This window comes from Bactrocera dorsalis, chromosome 6 (assembly GCF_023373825.1).
Source record: "Bactrocera dorsalis isolate Fly_Bdor chromosome 6, ASM2337382v1, whole genome shotgun sequence".
Classification (NCBI taxonomy): domain Eukaryota; kingdom Metazoa; phylum Arthropoda; class Insecta; order Diptera; family Tephritidae; genus Bactrocera; species Bactrocera dorsalis.
In genome coordinates this window covers 24905733-24923250 of record NC_064308.1, presented here as the reverse complement: position 1 = coordinate 24923250, position 17518 = coordinate 24905733, and the positions used below count along the sequence as shown (strand labels likewise).

Genomic DNA, 17518 nt, shown 5'->3' with positions numbered 1-17518 from the left:
CAATAAGTCCCAGATATGTTGAATAGGATTAATGGTTGGTGATTGCTGGGCCATAAGGAGTTGCTTTCAATTGTATAACAACCTTTCACGTACAAGATACGACGTGTGTTTTGGGACATTATCCTGTTGGAAGTTGCTGTTAAGCACACTTGGACAAATTTTTTTTTTTTAAATGCTGATGGTTTGGTAAGCAAGTGATACAATTTTCTATTGTATATAAAGGGTCCTCTTCTTTATATCTGCTAATACTTTGTTAATTGGCACCTAGACTCTGGTGGCGTAGAGCGTGGGTAGAAAGAAATTGTTCGCAAAAATCAGATTTGTTGTTTGTTGCTGCTACCCAGCAATGCACTGCGATTTGATATTCATAGAAATATACGCACCTAACGTAAATATGCCGATGGCCCACCTTTCTCTGAAACAAGTTTGGCACATTCAGACCGTTACCACATAACGGGTGATTTTTTTGAGGTTAGGATTTTCATGCATTAGTATTTGACAGATCACGTGGGATTTCAGACATGGTGTCAAAGAGAAAGATGCTCAGTATGCTTTGACATTTCATCATGAATAGACTTACTAACGAGCAACGCTTGCAAATCATTGAATTTTATTACCAAAATCAGTGTTCGGTTCGAAATGTGTTTATCGACAAATTTTGTTCAGCGATGAGGCTCATTTCTGGTTGAATGGCTACGTAAATAAGCAAAATTGCCGCATTTGGGGTGAAGAGCAACCAGAAGCCGTTCAAGAACTGCCCATGCATCCCGAAAAATGCACTGTTTGGTGTGGTTTGTACGCTGGTGGAATCATTGGACCGTATTTTTTCAAAGATGCTGTTGGACGCAACGTTACGGTGAATGGCGATCGCTATCGTTCGATGCTAACAAACTTTTTGTTGCCAAAAATGGAAGAACTGAACTTGGTTGACATGTGGTTTCAACAAGATGGCGCTACATGCCACACAGCTCGCGATTCTATGGCCATTTTGAGGGAAAACTTCGGACAACAATTCATCTCAAGAAATGGACCCGTAAGTTGGCCACCAAGATCATGCGATTTAACGCCTTTAGACTATTTTTTGTGGGGCTACGTCAAGTCTAAAGTCTACAGAAATAAGCCAGCAACTATTCCAGCTTTGGAAGACAGCATTTCCGAAGAAATTCGGGCTATTCCGGCCGAAATGCTCGAAAAAGTTGCCCAAAATTGGACTTTCCGAATGGACCACCTAAGACGCAGCCGCGGTCAACATTTAAATGAAATTATCTTCAAAAAGTAAATGTCATGAACCAATCTAACGTTTCAAATAAAGAACCGATGAGATTTTGCAAATTTTATGCGTTTTTTTTTTTTTTAAGTTATCAAGCTCTTAAAAAATCACCCTTTACATATGTATGTGCATATGTATATAACGGTGTCCCAAAATTAACGCAAGATTGGAATTAAATAGAAAACACAGTGTTTAATCTTTCGATTGTACTTTTTTATTAAATCATAAAGTACATAAAATATGGCAATTTCTACAACAACACATCGGGGAAATGGCCTCTACGGCCATTCATACTTTCATACAAATTTGAAATCCACACCAAATAATGAGACGTTGTGGATGCTTTTCTGTTTCCGGGAGCCAAGCTTTCATTATTTTTGAAATATTGTTCAATAATGAAGACACGTTTTTCTATCATGTAGTGCTCCACGCCAGTAAAATGCTTAATTTTTACTAAGTCCAAACTGTCAGTTGTCGATTATTTTTTTGTTACACTTTACTACAGAAATGGCGGCATTTATAAAATAAATTGTTTATCTGTATGTGTTTTTAAGGTACACCTAATACCATTAGTTCAGGTTAATGAAATTTTGTTGTTTAAATATTGATAATATAATATTGATATATATACCGTTCTTAAAACGTGTGGAGCATCGATCGTTCCGCAGTGCGCTCGTAAGCTCCCGGTATCTGTGCCGAAAGAAAAGCATAAGCGCAACGATCGCATATTGCGCAACGATCGAACACAATTATGTTGGCTTGTCATAGCTATCATAGCTTGTGTATTGAACTAGAGGCATTGCCAGTTCATCGTTTTTTTTTTCATTCACAATAGCAAGATTTTTTAAAGAAAAAAGTAGTTGACAAAAATATGAAAATATAAACCAACCAAAATTACAGATTTGTTGGATGAGTATTAAGTTAAAATTAAGACAAATATGAACACTTGTTTTCAGTTTTTTGTATTCTAGACCTCAAATAACTAAAATTAATATATTTGTATAGCATATTATTAATTTGAAATTTCAAACTAAATTGTATATCAGCTGATTGTTCTTGTCCGCATTGCCAACCCAATTCATCTTTAAGCGAATATACGGATTAAGCTAAGTGCGTTTTATTTGTCCATGATTAAGCTATTAGCTTAAGAATAAAAGAATATTAATCTGTGGGAAAGTCACCATCGCGCTATTTTTTTTTTTAAATTTGACAAAATGGCGGCGGTTTGAACAAAAAGTAGCGAATTTGGCTCTTTTTTCGATAGTTTTTCGTAGAAAAAAATGGAAGATTTCAAAAAAATAAAAAAAAAACTCGCCAGCGCGATAGATTATGACGTTAAAAAATGCTCTCTTCAAATTGGAACTATATATCTTTAGATTTTTTTATTTGAGAGTCGAAACCCGTTTAAAAAACACCATTCTGAGAAAAACGCGTTTAAAGTTTGGAGTTACGCTAATTTCCCACTTTGTTCCCTTTCATTTTTCAAACTTTGAGAGAATGTCTATTACAGTGTATACTATTCGATAATGCAACAAAGAAAAAACGATCTTTCACACTGCAACGATCCCTTAAAGAAAAATACTTCAAACTTTTCGATGGAAACAACAGTTGCCGCCTTGTAGCACTTGGATCGCTTAAGATCAAAAATATAGATACCAATTTATATAAAGGGTGACTTGTTAAGAGCTTGATAACTTTTTTTTAAAAAAAAACGCATAAAATTTGCAAAATCTCATCGGTTCTTTATTTGAAACGTTAGATTGGTTCATGACATTTACTTTTTGAAGATAATTTCATTTAAATGTTGACCGCGGCTGCGTCTTAGGTGGTCCATTCGGAAAGTCCAATTTTGGGCAACTTTTTCGAGCATTTCGGCCGGAATAGCCCGAATTTCTTCGGAAATGTTGTCTTCCAAAGCTGGAATAGTTGCTGGCTTATTTCTGTAGACTTTAGACTTGACGTAGCCCCACAAAAAATAGTCTAAAGGCGTTAAATCGCATGATCTTGGTAGCCAACTTACGGGTCCATTTTGTTGTCCGAAGTTTTCCCTCAAAATGGCCATAGAATCGCGAGCTGTGTGGCATGTAGCGCCATCTTGTTGAAACCACATGTCAACCAAGTTCAGTTCTTCCATTTTTGGCAACAAAAAGTTTGTTAGCATCGAACGATAGCGATCGCCATTCACCGTAACGTTGCGTCCAACAGCATCTTTGAAAAAATACGGTCCAATGATTCCACCAGCGTACAAACCACACCAAACAGTGCATTTTTCGGGATGCATGGGCAGTTCTTGAACGGCTTCTGGTTGCTCTTCACCCCAAATGCGGCAATTTTGCTTATTTACGTAGCCATTCAACCAGAAATGAGCCTCATCGCTGAACAAAACACGCGCGCGAAACACATTTCGAACCGAACACTGATTTTGGTAATAAAATTCAATGATTTGCAAGCGTTGCTCGTTAGTAAGTCTATTCATGATGAAATGTCAAAGCATACTGAGCATCTTTCTCTTTGACACCATGTCTGAAATCCCACGTGATCTGTCAAATACTAATGCATGAAAATCCTAACCTCAAAAAAATCACCCGTTACATAACTACTTATGCGCATACACATATGTATATCATGAATCAAAATTAATATATCCCTAAAATGGCTTAAGGGGGGAGCCTGATTTAGAAGCTTCAAAAAATCGATATATAAAGTCTACATTTCCTGACCGTGGAATTATTTTTCATGAATATCTAATTTGCATATTAATTTATATAAAATTTAAATACATCTGCATATTTAATACTGTGTATTTAGATATTTAAGTTGGACCCAAAAGGCATTACAACAACGCGATTCTTTATTAGACATAACTATACTATGACTTGCTATTTTTGTGATTTCATATGATTTTTGTTTGCTTAAGATTATTTCACCTTCTCTTTCAAACAAACGAGACTATAGCTATCGCAGAAAATTATTGTTTTTAATGAATTGACAAATGTAGACAAATGTAAATAATTATAAACATTTTAAGACTTTTAAAATCATTTATTGTATTATTGTGAACATATGTGTATAATTAACACGTTTCAATTGATAATTTTTGAGTAACTGAAGGCGCAGGCGCTTTCAACTCATTTTTCTTAAATATTATTAAAAAAATTGTCTCTAGAACATTCGTATTGGCCCTAGGTGACAGTTTTCATTACGTGGCCTGGCACATTAGATGTCTTCAAATGTTGTATGAATTTGGCTTTGAGTGATAATGGCCCGACACTCAAAAATATTTATTATTTTTTCAATAATAATTGTGAAGTGAAAGTTTTTATTATTAAATACAGCAACTGTCATATAAAGTTAAAAGAAAAAGAGAACAACATATATTGGGTTCTATGTATATAATGCCAGTAAAGAAGAAGTTATGGTGAAATAATATTTAAAGTTTATCAAGCAAAGGCAGCTCACACTTTGATAAAATGGCCACGATAAAAATAACACTGGCAACGGTTCGTATCAAATGTCATAACTGTAGTCTTTTTTTATTTTGCTTATATGTGCAGTGTGTGACATAAATAAACGCATTTCATAGTATTTGTGTACATGTTTATGGCAGATGCAATTTGTGCACTAATGTTCCGGCGAAATAATCAGAATAGAAAGTTTATCTTCCAGCAGTACGGCTGATAATTTCAATACCATTATAAAGCTCACACAGCTTATTATTTCCACAAGTAGTCACCGTTAATAATTGGAAAAATATAATAAAGTGGACTATGCTTTTCCTATACACACTTCTTCCTAAGAGCCGTCTGGTACACACTCAAGAATTTAAAAAATTGCAAGCCTTTTATATTGTTTAATCCACTCAGATACATACATATATACAATATACGAAATTATTATTATATCAATAGTGGATAATGATTTCCTCGTGTATATATGGTTACGTATAAGAGGATGGGAGGATTGGTGTTGGAACGATTTCATTCATATTTAACGCTTAACCCATTGCGGCCAAGAATACCGTATGCATACACAGAGTGTACAGCGAAGACATAAACCACTAGCGTTCCTCCTGCGCAAGAGAAAGTCGCAGATAGCACTGTGGTTTGTAATCTTGTTAAATATGGAGCCGCTATTTCCAAGTGGAAATACTCTGCAAGTCCCATCATTTGAAATCGCTAGTAGTAGCCCAATCCATTTGATTTATTTATTACCAAATGAAAGAAGCTGTTGGTAATAAAATTTTGTGGCGTTTTATAATGGTAAAATAAATGCTAAGGTTTATTGTAATTTATCGAGTAATTACTGCCGCACCATCTTTAATTCAAAATTTAATGAGTCTATAATATTTGTAGGCAACTCGCTTATTTTCACACTGTACCAAGAAATGCTAAAAGGAAATATAAATAAAGTTTGATTGGCATAGCTTTACTGGTTTGTAGAAAATAGTCATTAAACTTATTAGAGGTCGTGACCACATGCTCTTCACCACATCCTAATAATCCTACTGTGATTCTCAAATACAACTTTGACCGTACTTTAATTTTTTCACAGTTATATCTATTTAAAAATTATTTCTTAAAGGTAGAAAGACACCTGAAATTCAACTCGCTATTTTCATCATTTTTGTATCCATAACTTTATATCCTTCTCGACTAGTTTACTGTGTGCAACGTGTTGAGAAAAAACATCTCCCTTGACGTCTCAAAAATGCTCTTGCAGTGAACAGCATAACTCATTACTAGTTAATCCAAAATAAAAAAAAGAAAAGTTCGTTACTTTATTAATAAATTTCGTAATTCGACGAAGGGAAAAATTAATATTTGAAATTTTGACACGTTTCAACAAAAATTACATATTTGGTGGATGTATAGGAATACATTTTAAAAAACCGCTTAGCTCATCTGCTAGAAAATGTCATTTCAAAGATGTGTACAAAATTTGAAGAAAAGCGCTTCATAACTTTTCGAAGTCGTGTCCTTCTTTAGTTTTGCGATAAGGGTGGAGCCTGATTTAGAAGCTTCAAAAAATCTAATTTTTTTCTTGTTTAAATCTCTTTAAAAATAATCTAAGAATATGTCTCCAAAGTTTTAGATGGGAATTTGAAATATTTTGGAAGCTAGAAGGAAAAAAGTGACCGAGCCTCTAGCAGATATGTATATGAGCGATTGAGCAGAAAGCGAAAACTTTGACGCGCGATTTCTCGGTTTTTCATTTTTACGATTTTTCTTAATTGGCGGGCAGCATAGAAAAAAAACCTAAACGTCGTATTGAATTGGGGCGAAATGTATTATGTTTGGCATTAAATTATCTTCTATTTAAACTAAAAAAAACTAAGAAAATTCAAGTTTGAACATATTTTTAAAGAACATAAAGTAAAATTTTTTGGTCATAAACCATTTTTTTCAATTTTTAAAAAATGTTTGAATTTTTTTGTTTAACTAGAAGATAAATTATTAAAAAATATAAAGCTTTCTAAATTTTTTGTTTCCGATAGAAATTGCGACCTGCTTCCTGCCCGCCGTCCGACAAATGCACATGGGAGATGCGAGATGCATCGGGCAAATGCTTCCCAAAGGCAGAATATCAAAGATTTCGTATCCAAAAAATTTGTGAATGACGTTTAAATATATAACTATAAATTTTGCTTTAATCACTTATTTCTTTCCTTTCCGAAAAAATCCTCAAATAATCGATTTCTAAAGGGTTCGTTAAATACTTAAAACAAAAAAAAATAATTTTTCGAGATTATCGAACTCACCTAACCCCTTATTATTTAATTATACACAAGTATACTATTAATAATACCAATTTTTTCATAGGAGGATAAGCCAAAAATTCAGCCGCCTGTATCAGGAGAACCACCCAAGATTGAAGTTGTTCGTGAAAAACGCCCTTCGCTTGCACCAGAACCAGCTAGCCGACGGGGATCATTAGTGCCACCTGAAATGGGACGTCGACCGTCGCTTATAATAAATGATGAGGTATGTATTATTTTGATAGGTTTCAAACCAGAATTTTATAAAAGTGCTTCGCATATGACTTGTGACATGACATACGTATTTTTAAATTCACCCCATAAGTGGTATCTTAAAACACAATCCAGTGTTTAAATATTTTTCTCAAATTGTGTACATGGATAAAAATACTAAATATGATTTCCAGCGATAGAAATTGAAGCGAACTATAGAGTAAAAATAAAAACATCAAAAATAGGGTCGGGTATTTATATGAATTGGAAAAGTTGACATAGTTTATGTTCATGTTTTTCTGTCGTATTCATCTATGTAAGCTACATTCCTCTGTTCAACTTAAATTATGTGAAATGCTTTTTACCACTTTTAAAGATTTGCATCTATGTTATGACACTGAATAAAAATATATTTTGCTTTCACTTGTTAATTGAACCAAACAAAAAACTTCAAATCACCGCTACTTTCTCCAACATCTTTGTACCATCACGATATAATTACAAATCCAATCAATTTATCGCCCATCACAACACGTTGCCACCACACATTCGATACACTTAAAATACAAAATTTTATTTGAACCTACCATCAACACAACCGCATGTTATGTGACACATATCGCATATGAAAACCACAAACCTACACTTATCATCGGTTTTTAGAAGAAACTGCGACCCGGCGAAGTTGCGGATAGTAGGGTAAGTATCAGCCACCTACACAAATTTTAACTAACATTTTCTAACAATGATTCGATTATATGTGATTATAGCGCATAAATCTGTTGTTTTCAATAGTATTACTAAAATAAGATTATCGTTGAACAGATTCGATCACGAGTTGCTGTGGCTAAGGTTACACTAAATATTGTTACAATAAACTATTCAATATAGTAAAAATATTATTTACGAATAGAGGCGAAATCGTCATTGTCGGTATAATAATCCAAGGAATCGAACTTGAGGTCTAAAGTTAAAATGATCGAATTTTGACTCATTAGTAAAAATACTAAATTTTGAAAAAAAAAATTCAATTTGATATTTTTTGGCCTTGGAACTTATTTATAGATATAGTTAAGACAAGTCATTGAAATACTCTGCAACAGATCTATGGGAATATTTGTGGTGATCTTTTTGTTGTTACGAGATCTGACAGTAAAAAGACAATACCACCGATTCTTTTGTATGCTAAAAAATTTTACTATGGAAGGCTGCTAGGAAATATGTGTGCTTTCCACAACATTTCCGCTATTTTCATAATTTTTTATGTTACGTATTGCGTTTGTTTTGTTGTGAATATCCAATGGCAGTTGTCAAAGCAGTCACAGTTCCCGCCGATGCACTATGGGTCAAATGAATGGTTTTTGAGGCAAGAAATCACAGGAAGCAGCTAGAGCTTCAAAATTTAGTACAGGTGACTACGATGGGCATCTTACTCTTCGATAAAAATCTCAAGTCGATCCGCCCTAACCACGCCCACTTCTAGTAACTATATTGTTTACCACGTTAAAATTATTATAATGCCCACTTGCATTGACCGGAAAAGTAAGCTTAGCAATAGGAGAGTTAATAGAAAACACGGTCCTTGGATAATGGAGCATTCTGCTAGATATAACATTTATTTACTAATAAAATTATTAACATAAAACCATGAAATTTAATAAGTCTTCTTTTGCTAGTGATCGGCTTACAAATTAATTTGTGCTTCCAATGCCATCAAGATTTAATTCCACTAAAAAGAGAACAATAAATTTTATAAAAGTTGGTATATTATAAATAACTCTTACTTCAAATTTGTCCGCTGTTTCATCAACTTCTAACTCTATATTAAAAAGAGATAGATCATCTGCCTCCCATTCGAAATCAGAAAAAATTTCATTTGCGATAACATTTGACGTAGTCGGCAATTGATATTCAGGAACATCTGGAATCTTTAAAAGAGAAATAACTTCTCTTAGAAGTTGCAAATTTTTTTTTGCTGAATGACGGTTCTTTAGACAAATACTGGATAAGAATGGGTCAGAAGAATCCATGGCTCTGTTAAAAACATCAGATATATTGTGTTCTCTCGAGTCTTTTCGTACATGCTCAATGCGATCCTTTTTATAAAATTTGTTTCTCGCCTCAGAAGCACTTTCTCCAGCGCATCCAAGAGGCACGATTGAGGCTTGTACTATTTGTGGAGAATGTGCTAAAATTTTATGCAACGTAGCTGACATTGGGTACCATTCGTAATATTGAAAATATATTTCGGAAGTTCTATAACAAAAACTCTTCAAATTTTCGACACTTAACTCAAAATTACAAGAAATTGCAATTAGTATGACTTGTAAGTGTTTCAAAAACTCGATTTTTACGTTTGTTATTGAAGCAAATAATTAATAAATAAGTAATAATGGACCAAGAAATTGGTATCGTGACCCTGTACGGACGATACTTCGGAAGCAAGTTTTCGTTTTTGCCTCGCACTACCCTCGCTGTATCCAACATGAGGGCGACCTCTTTTGTTTGCGACATCTTCTTCTTCTTTACTGGCGTAGACACCGCTTACGCGATTATAGCCGAGTCAACAACAGCAGGCTGATTATTGGTTTTCATTGGGGGTGTTTTTTTACGTGGCGGGTCCCAAACCCAGCGCACAACCCTAAGTAGGGGATATTTCGCCTTCTCACTTTAGCTCGCTTTCAAACGGATGTTCTTAGGCTACCCAGAGGATACTTGGTCAAAGACCGGAAGTCGTGAGCTGCTTGAGTCATATGTAAAAGAATCGTTTCTGGCCACTCCCAAGTGAATGGCGATCAGAGAACTTTCCTCACTTGCGTGAACTTCTACACATGACTCCATCCTCCTGTTTGCGACATCACTCTCAGAAATTTTAAATTCAGTCACATTTGATAGCCATAAACTTTCGTTGTTCTCAAATCTCTTCGCACATCTTTGGTTCTTGTTCCACTTTTGGGTAGCATTTGCACAAAAATTGTTAATTTTCTTTGATGCCATACATTCGTCATCCACACTTCTATTAAATTTCTAGAAAATCCAGTTGACAACAATCGTAGCATTTCGGTTATTATCTAACCAAAATTTAACATATCCGTATTTTTTATTTTTACGCAATCTTAAAAGGAAAATATAAATAATTTAGAGCAGTTGGGCTGCAGTTTAAATTACAACCACATGAAAGTACACATCATTACCTTTCTCCACATATATATTGTTCAACAAATACGTCCCAATAAACAAAGTACTACTCCAAGAAACACGAGGTCAATAACCAAACCTCCACAGTAAATACGACACACTTTGATGCAACAAAAAATTTACAACAACAACATTTTTATGAAACTTATTAATAATATTTTCTTTAAATACCTGAATTAATATTTTCCATTTTATAAAAATTGTATACAATTATAATATTTTGTTAAACAATGGATTAAATGTTAGGAATTATAAAGGTGAATGTCAGAAAACAAAACAAACCAAAAAAAAACTACAACTTTCATAGCTTGGCTTAAAGACATGGGTTGCCACCTGACTCTAATTTTGGTATTTTTGAGTATTTCAAAATGTTTATTACAAAATGCCATTATCCTTTTTTTGAAATAGTACACTTTAAAAATTGATTTTTTGCCTCAAAAACCATTCATTTGACCTATAGTGCGATGAAACTGCCAATGCGATTTTCTACTATAATATCTTTTGTAAATTACTTTAGACCATCATCTACTCGAATATTACAAATAATTATAGACCTTTGTCATAAAATAAACAAATAATTTTCAATAAAATATACTATACATTGAAATAAAAACTATCCCACGATGCGATTGTTTGAGAGTTTATCTAAGAAAAATTAGGGAATTGTGCTAAATTATCACTCACATTTTGTTTTTACTAAAATTTCTGATATAAAAGAATTAAGGGAGCAAAACGGTTGATTTTCGCACACATTGAAGTACTAGCGGAGAATTATTTATTTCGAAATGCAATAATGCTGTTATAGCAAACATTTACATATCCAAGAGGTCTTTCATCATTTTCGGACACCTAAATAAACACTAAACCAGAAAAAACTCTCTGTTATGCAATAAATCAACATTATTAAAACCATAATGAAATAAAGATGTTATTTTATTTCTATTTGTTATCGAAGCAATACTTACAGCACATCAAAATTGAACAACGGCCAAATTTTGAACTCCCATTATTGTTTTCAATGATGTGATTTAACGCACAGATATTTGTGGCAGTTTGCATGTATTAAAAGCATAAGATATTTCACATTTTGACATTTAATAGATTCTGTACTGTGATACAGTCTCAAGTGTCTCAATTTGAGATTTTAAATTGGAGACAATTTTTGTCACTTGAGACGATTTTGCTATTCTGTAAATGACAGTCACAAAATCTATTATCTATTATTCAGAAATGTTTTTACACTTAAATGAAAATAAATATGTCGATAACAAATAATCAAAATTCTATAACATAGTCAAAAAACATAATTACTTCATAATATTTATGAAATTTATGTAAACATGATTTCTTTTTAACTTTTCGCGTTTGAGTTGCTTACAAAATATAAAACAAAGACAATCGATTAATATCTATGGTGATCTGCATTCAGTATATTCAAAATGCCACACAAGAGTTCATTTTAGTTTTGTGACCTGCTAACTATCAGGTCTCAAATTTTAGTCAATATTTTGACACTAACGCTAGAGACTATTTAATGAATAGTAACTAGTCACAAATTGAGACTTTACCTCAAAATGTCTCAAATTAGAGACTGCTTAGAGAGTTCCATATTATTTTAATTTGCTTCAAAAGCATGTTTTTTATTTGTGTTAACATGTGCCTCTCAAACTGTTGATTATTTTGTCACAATGCCACTCAAATATACATGTATTGTATATATTAGCGGTTTAGTACAACAGAAAAAAACGATCAACATAAAAACATACGTTCATATATAAATACAAGCATACAGGTGAGCTAATAAAGAAGTGAATACATACATACTAACTGTGTACACAAATTATATATATTTTTGTTTTTTATACGCACAATAGGGTATATTAAGTTTGCTATACAGTTTGTCACATCTAGAACGGATCTTTGGAGACCATATTAAGTATATATATAAATGATCAGCGTGGCGAGCTGAGTAGATTTAGGCATGTCAGTCTGTTTGTTTATATGCGAACTAGTCCTTCAGTCATTGAGATATCGATCTGAAATTTATTTAGATAATTATTGATTTGACATGAATTATTGTGTAAACCAACACTTTTATCTCCGAACTTTCCTTATTGAGAAACCCTTCGATATTTCTGTATATATGTATGTATACATGAGGTATTAAAAAAATAACGGAAATTTTCCATATCTCTTTTTATGATTCTATAGAATATTATTTCTATAAGTAATACACCTATGATGAGTGTAAAACGCACCTAATGTGCACATTGTACCATATATAAAATGACAAAAAAGTGTTTGAAACGAGGCGTGTTATGTTATACTCGTATACATGTATAATATTATATGTATACCATAGTAGCATACAAAAGTTTACGCCGAAGCATTAATGCAAATTATGTAAATTTATGTTTTAAATTCGAATTTTGTACGACAAATCGAATGTTTATATAATTTGATTTTATCTTAAAAAAATTTTGTGCTTAGAATAAAATTGAGTAAAGATACATATTAAATCCATTTAAACTATATTTGCTAATACGCATAGAAAGTTTTAAAATTTATATTGTAATATGTTGGAAATAATATAAAAGTGGGCTTACCGCACAAAGATCAAGGTCACGGGATCAATTTTCACGATTTTTTATAATGCTTCGGGTAGTAAAACAATTTGGAAGATGCACTGAACAAAATTATGTCTTTTCGTATTACAAATGTTTTTAGTTTTTGACTTTGAGGCTTGAACAAAGCACTACCACACACAAAGAACACTTTTATACAAATCTACATAAAAGCCCAACTTTGATTGTTTAAAGTTTTTAATTTGTGTTTTTGATCATGCACTAATTACAGTTATTGAGACCAGGCGAAGTTGGCGATGGACAGGTGAGAAAGTAAAAACAAGTTGCAGTATGCAAAAAAAGTGTTCTAGATTCGTAGCACTTGCTCATTTACAGTAGTCTGGTTTGAAGAATATATGCATACCCGTATTGCGAGCACATATGAAATTAATTAAATAAACATGCATGTCCACACCAAATTTGTTTCCATATGCTTCAACAGTAGTTGTAGTTAGTAGTCGCTGAGTCTCTTTGTAAAATTATTTAAAATGTTCTTAAAACTTTACATTTCATTGGCTTTGCGTTTTTATTAGTCTTACACATATGCTATTTAAGTAACTCACACGTGAAAATTGCAGCTCGCACACACGCGTAGAAATATTCACAAAGCTCATTATAATTCCACCCACTATGATATTATAAAAATTTAATAACAAGTGAGGTTTTATCGCTAAAGCTAACTATGAGCAGATTTGTACCCAACCGCCATATTCTATTCGCCACTTCTCTGCTAGCTAGATTATGCTCTGTTGTCAAACAATTGAATGGAAAAAAAAGTTAATTAAATTAGTTCGTTACATTTGTTAGTTGCTTTAGGGTACGTCTATTTCAATTTTTAAATCTGTCGTAGTTATTACACAACATATATACATATGATTAAATGATCAATATATAATATAGAGTTCCTATATTGAAGATATAAAAGAATAATCGGTTTGCAACAAAATAATCAAGTATATAACGCTAATCTACCAGAATCTAGCAATTAATATTATGGTCAATAATATGTTATTTCCTACTTGAAATAACTAAATATGAACAAAATTACACCATAAAATTTTAGTAACATTTACATTTTTCTGACTCCAATGCCATCTAACAGACTCAGGCCTATGAATGATTTCCGTATGTCTATTAATGTATCTTAAAATATATTAAGTTAATTTGTTTCAGGTGACTGAAAAGTTATATACACTTTCACATACCATACATATGAATGAAATAATATTTGTATATATGGTATATATAGATTTAGCACAGTCGATTAATTGTCTACCATATTTGTCTCTAGAAAAAGAATCAACGTCTTGGCGAAGTTGGTGACACTAAACAGGTTAAAACAATATTTATTTTTATTTATTGCTTCAATTGAAAAATATGCTATTCAAAAGTTTCCCACATTTCAAAGTTTATTTTCCGAAATAATTTTGTAAATAAAAACCAGAATTACGCCAAAAAATATTGGTTGTATATTACAAGTATATCGTAATTTCTCATATATTCATATATAAAAATAGATGTAAATATTTATAAATGCAACTTAATTAAGTTAAGAAAGTATTAAGTATTGCATAACTTGTTTGTATTTAAATACAATTGTGTAAATTTTGAAAATTAGTATCGCAGAGAAATAGAATCATTGAAGTATTCAGCTGGTTGAATTTAGCATGGTTTAGTTGTAACTATATATGTAGATGTACATATAAAAGTACTTATATTTTATATTTACTTTGTGACTAATAGACATATGCGTGCAGTTTCTTAGAAGTGTAAATTCAACCCTTTATCTATTTGGCATTCGGTGGAGTTATGTTTTAAACGGTTTTTATTTAACATGGTCTAAAAATCAATTTTTTACACTATTTTATTTCATTTATCTGTAATCCTAAATTTTTTTGTTTACATTTTATCTGTCAGATTTAATTTTAGTGAAATATGTTCATATAACATATTTAGAAGAATCCCTTTTTTTGTGGATACAGGCAAATTTAATGGTCGAGCAATTATAAATAGCACAAATTTAGGAAAATTCCTTTTTGTGCCTACAAACAAATTTAAAATGTGTTAAAGACATTTGCTTAGAATGCGTATCTATTATTCTCTTTAATAACAATTCTTGTGAAAATATGCATTATTTATGAGATTCAATAATAAAAAAACATTAATATTTGTTAACAAGAAAACTAAGTTAGCTTTTGACCCAAATTGGTCTTTGGTGTTGATGTGAAGAAGTGTAAGTTATTAAATGCGTGATGATGGTTCAGAAGCTAATCTGAATTTAGATTTTATTATTTATATTTATTCGTTTTTACAATCAGTAGTTGTAACAAATTTGAAGTTGTAATTTCTATTCTAATTTTTATTCTACTCTAATCCAAATTTTTATATTATCACTATTTGATTAAACTTCAATACATCATTTACAGCTATATCTGAACCCGTTGATCACCACAAGTATTTATATCAGAATTTACAGTCTTTTCATATGTGCAACTTGTAAAATAGGTGAAGTTCGGCATGCTTATATCAACAGAAAAAAACCCCGCAGTCATAGCTTTAAATAAAAGTAATTTATCCAAACGACAAATAACTCATGAAATTGCCATAAGTTACCATAAGTAATTCAAAGTTATACAAATATTTATTTATTAGCCCGAAAAACGTGCAACACACTGTCCGGAAAGTAATATGACTGATTTTCTTTCGCCCCTACTGTACTTCGGAGCGGGCGCGCACCTACTGGATTCGGTAGAGGGCGTTCTTAGCTAACGAACGAGCAGTGGACAGTTGCTTCCGAGCACTTGAAGAGTCAGAACAAACATTTTCGCGCGTTGTGTAAGTTGATAATGCAGTGTTCGTTAGAGCAGAGGTACACGATTATGTTCAGTGTGAAACTCAGTAAATCTGCGCAAGAGACGTTTGATATGATCAAGCAGGCTTTCCCAAATGTTGCTTTAGCAAGAAGTGGTGTATTTCGGTGGCACCAGGCCTTTTTGGAACGCAATGAGCAAAACCAAAGTGAAACGATGCTTATTGTCATTTTTGACATCAAAGGTATCGTACACCATGAATTTGTTCCTTCTGAACAAACCGTCAGCGCGAAGTTTTATGTGAACGTCCTCAAAAGACTCAAACAATCAATCGGGTCCGACAAAATATTGCACCACGACAACGCTCCGGCTCATACCGCCTTTCCTGTGAACAGCTACCTAACCAAGGCCGGCATCATAACGCTTCCACAGCCGCCCTACACCCTAGATGTGGCCCCCGGACTGTTTTTGTTTCCTTGCCTGAAAATGACGATGAAAGGCAAGCATTTTGAGACTAGAGGGGATCGAAGCAGCATGCACCTCGGCTCTCAAGGCTGTTCCAGAGAATGCCTTCTCTGACGCCTTCAATGCTCGGAAATCACGCTGGTAGCCCTGCATCGACGCAGATGGAGCCTATTTTGAAAGTTTTTAAAGAATTATAACGATTGGTTCAATTAATTCATTAAATCGACTCAATCTTATTACTTTCCGGACAAACCCTGTATATCTACCGAGATATTTCAATCTCAGTCTGGCAGAAGTCGGACAATAGAGGAGAAAGTGAGAAGATGACGCTGGAAATATAAATGTAACATTTTATGAAAATATTGGGTAAATATTACTAGTCATACTGTGCGAATTGCCATAAATAATCTGGAATTACAATCGCGACGAGCGGTTGGATAACTTATTACTCATTGGATTTTTGAAAAAAGATGTCCGGAACAGAAAAGTATTATTAGTCATATTAATGATTTTAGCTTCATAGTTTTAGTGTAATTTTTGTACCTATATATAAAATTGTTAACTCTTTTGTCAGTGATATTTAGTTTCAGTACCACAGTAAAAAATTATTATATTGTTAGTATGTATGTATTCTTCAAATAAAAGTGCAATGACCTTAAAATTTTACAAAAATATATAGATACATATGCCTACAAAATGTCCATGAATGATACATGATGTATATATTAATATTAAGTGAAATTAAATTTTATTAACTTGATTGCCAAATGTAATCCATGCGTCCCCACATTTATACATATTATCATAGCTACAATTGACCCGCTTTTAAACGCAAACAGAGATATTACAATTTTCAATGACAAACTCAAGCTTGATGCAAATTTTTACTTTACCTAGGTATTTCAAAAACTAAAACAAGTTAACAGTCGAATCATTTGAAAACTCATTATTTTTTTTCTACCAAATAATGCATTTTTGTATATTTTTAATCACAAGAAAGTTTCAAGCTCAAAATAGTATTACATCTGTTATTGTTATATCTAAATTTATTAATCCGAGATCTTATTGTATATATTTAGGTTTGGTTAGGTTACGTTATGTTCTTTGTAATGCCAGTGTACATATGTATGTATTTAAAATTATTTTATACTTGATACCTGACATCATTATATGAACAATTGTT

General features: G+C 32.5%; 1 protein-coding gene and 1 long non-coding RNA gene across 53 annotated transcripts in view; one reads left to right on the top strand and one right to left on the bottom strand.

Moving 5' to 3' along the window:
* LOC125779607 (uncharacterized) overlaps window positions 1-13577 on the bottom strand; it is a 128475-nt gene extending 114898 nt beyond the window's left edge. For all 3 annotated transcript variants that reach the window (XR_007423390.1, XR_007423391.1, XR_007423392.1), the window contains exon 1: window positions 13043-13577. This is a non-coding gene — a long non-coding RNA (uncharacterized LOC125779607). The remainder of the gene's footprint in view (window positions 1-13042) is intronic.
* LOC105230773 (twitchin) overlaps window positions 1-17518 on the top strand; it is a 152963-nt gene that overhangs the window by 59739 nt on the left and 75706 nt on the right. For 32 of the 50 annotated variants that reach the window (XM_049459936.1, XM_049459935.1, XM_049459933.1 and 29 more), the window contains 4 exons: window positions 7090-7251; window positions 7902-7937; window positions 13293-13325; window positions 14352-14393. In XM_049459936.1, the coding sequence (XP_049315893.1) occupies window positions 7090-7251; window positions 7902-7937; window positions 13293-13325; window positions 14352-14393 (273 nt within the window). Of the gene's footprint in view, window positions 1-4390; window positions 4771-7089; window positions 7252-7901; window positions 7938-13292; window positions 13326-14351; window positions 14394-17518 lie in introns of those variants that run through there. The other 18 variants (XM_049459934.1, XM_049459926.1, XM_049459919.1 and 15 more) reach the window with 7 other exon arrangements.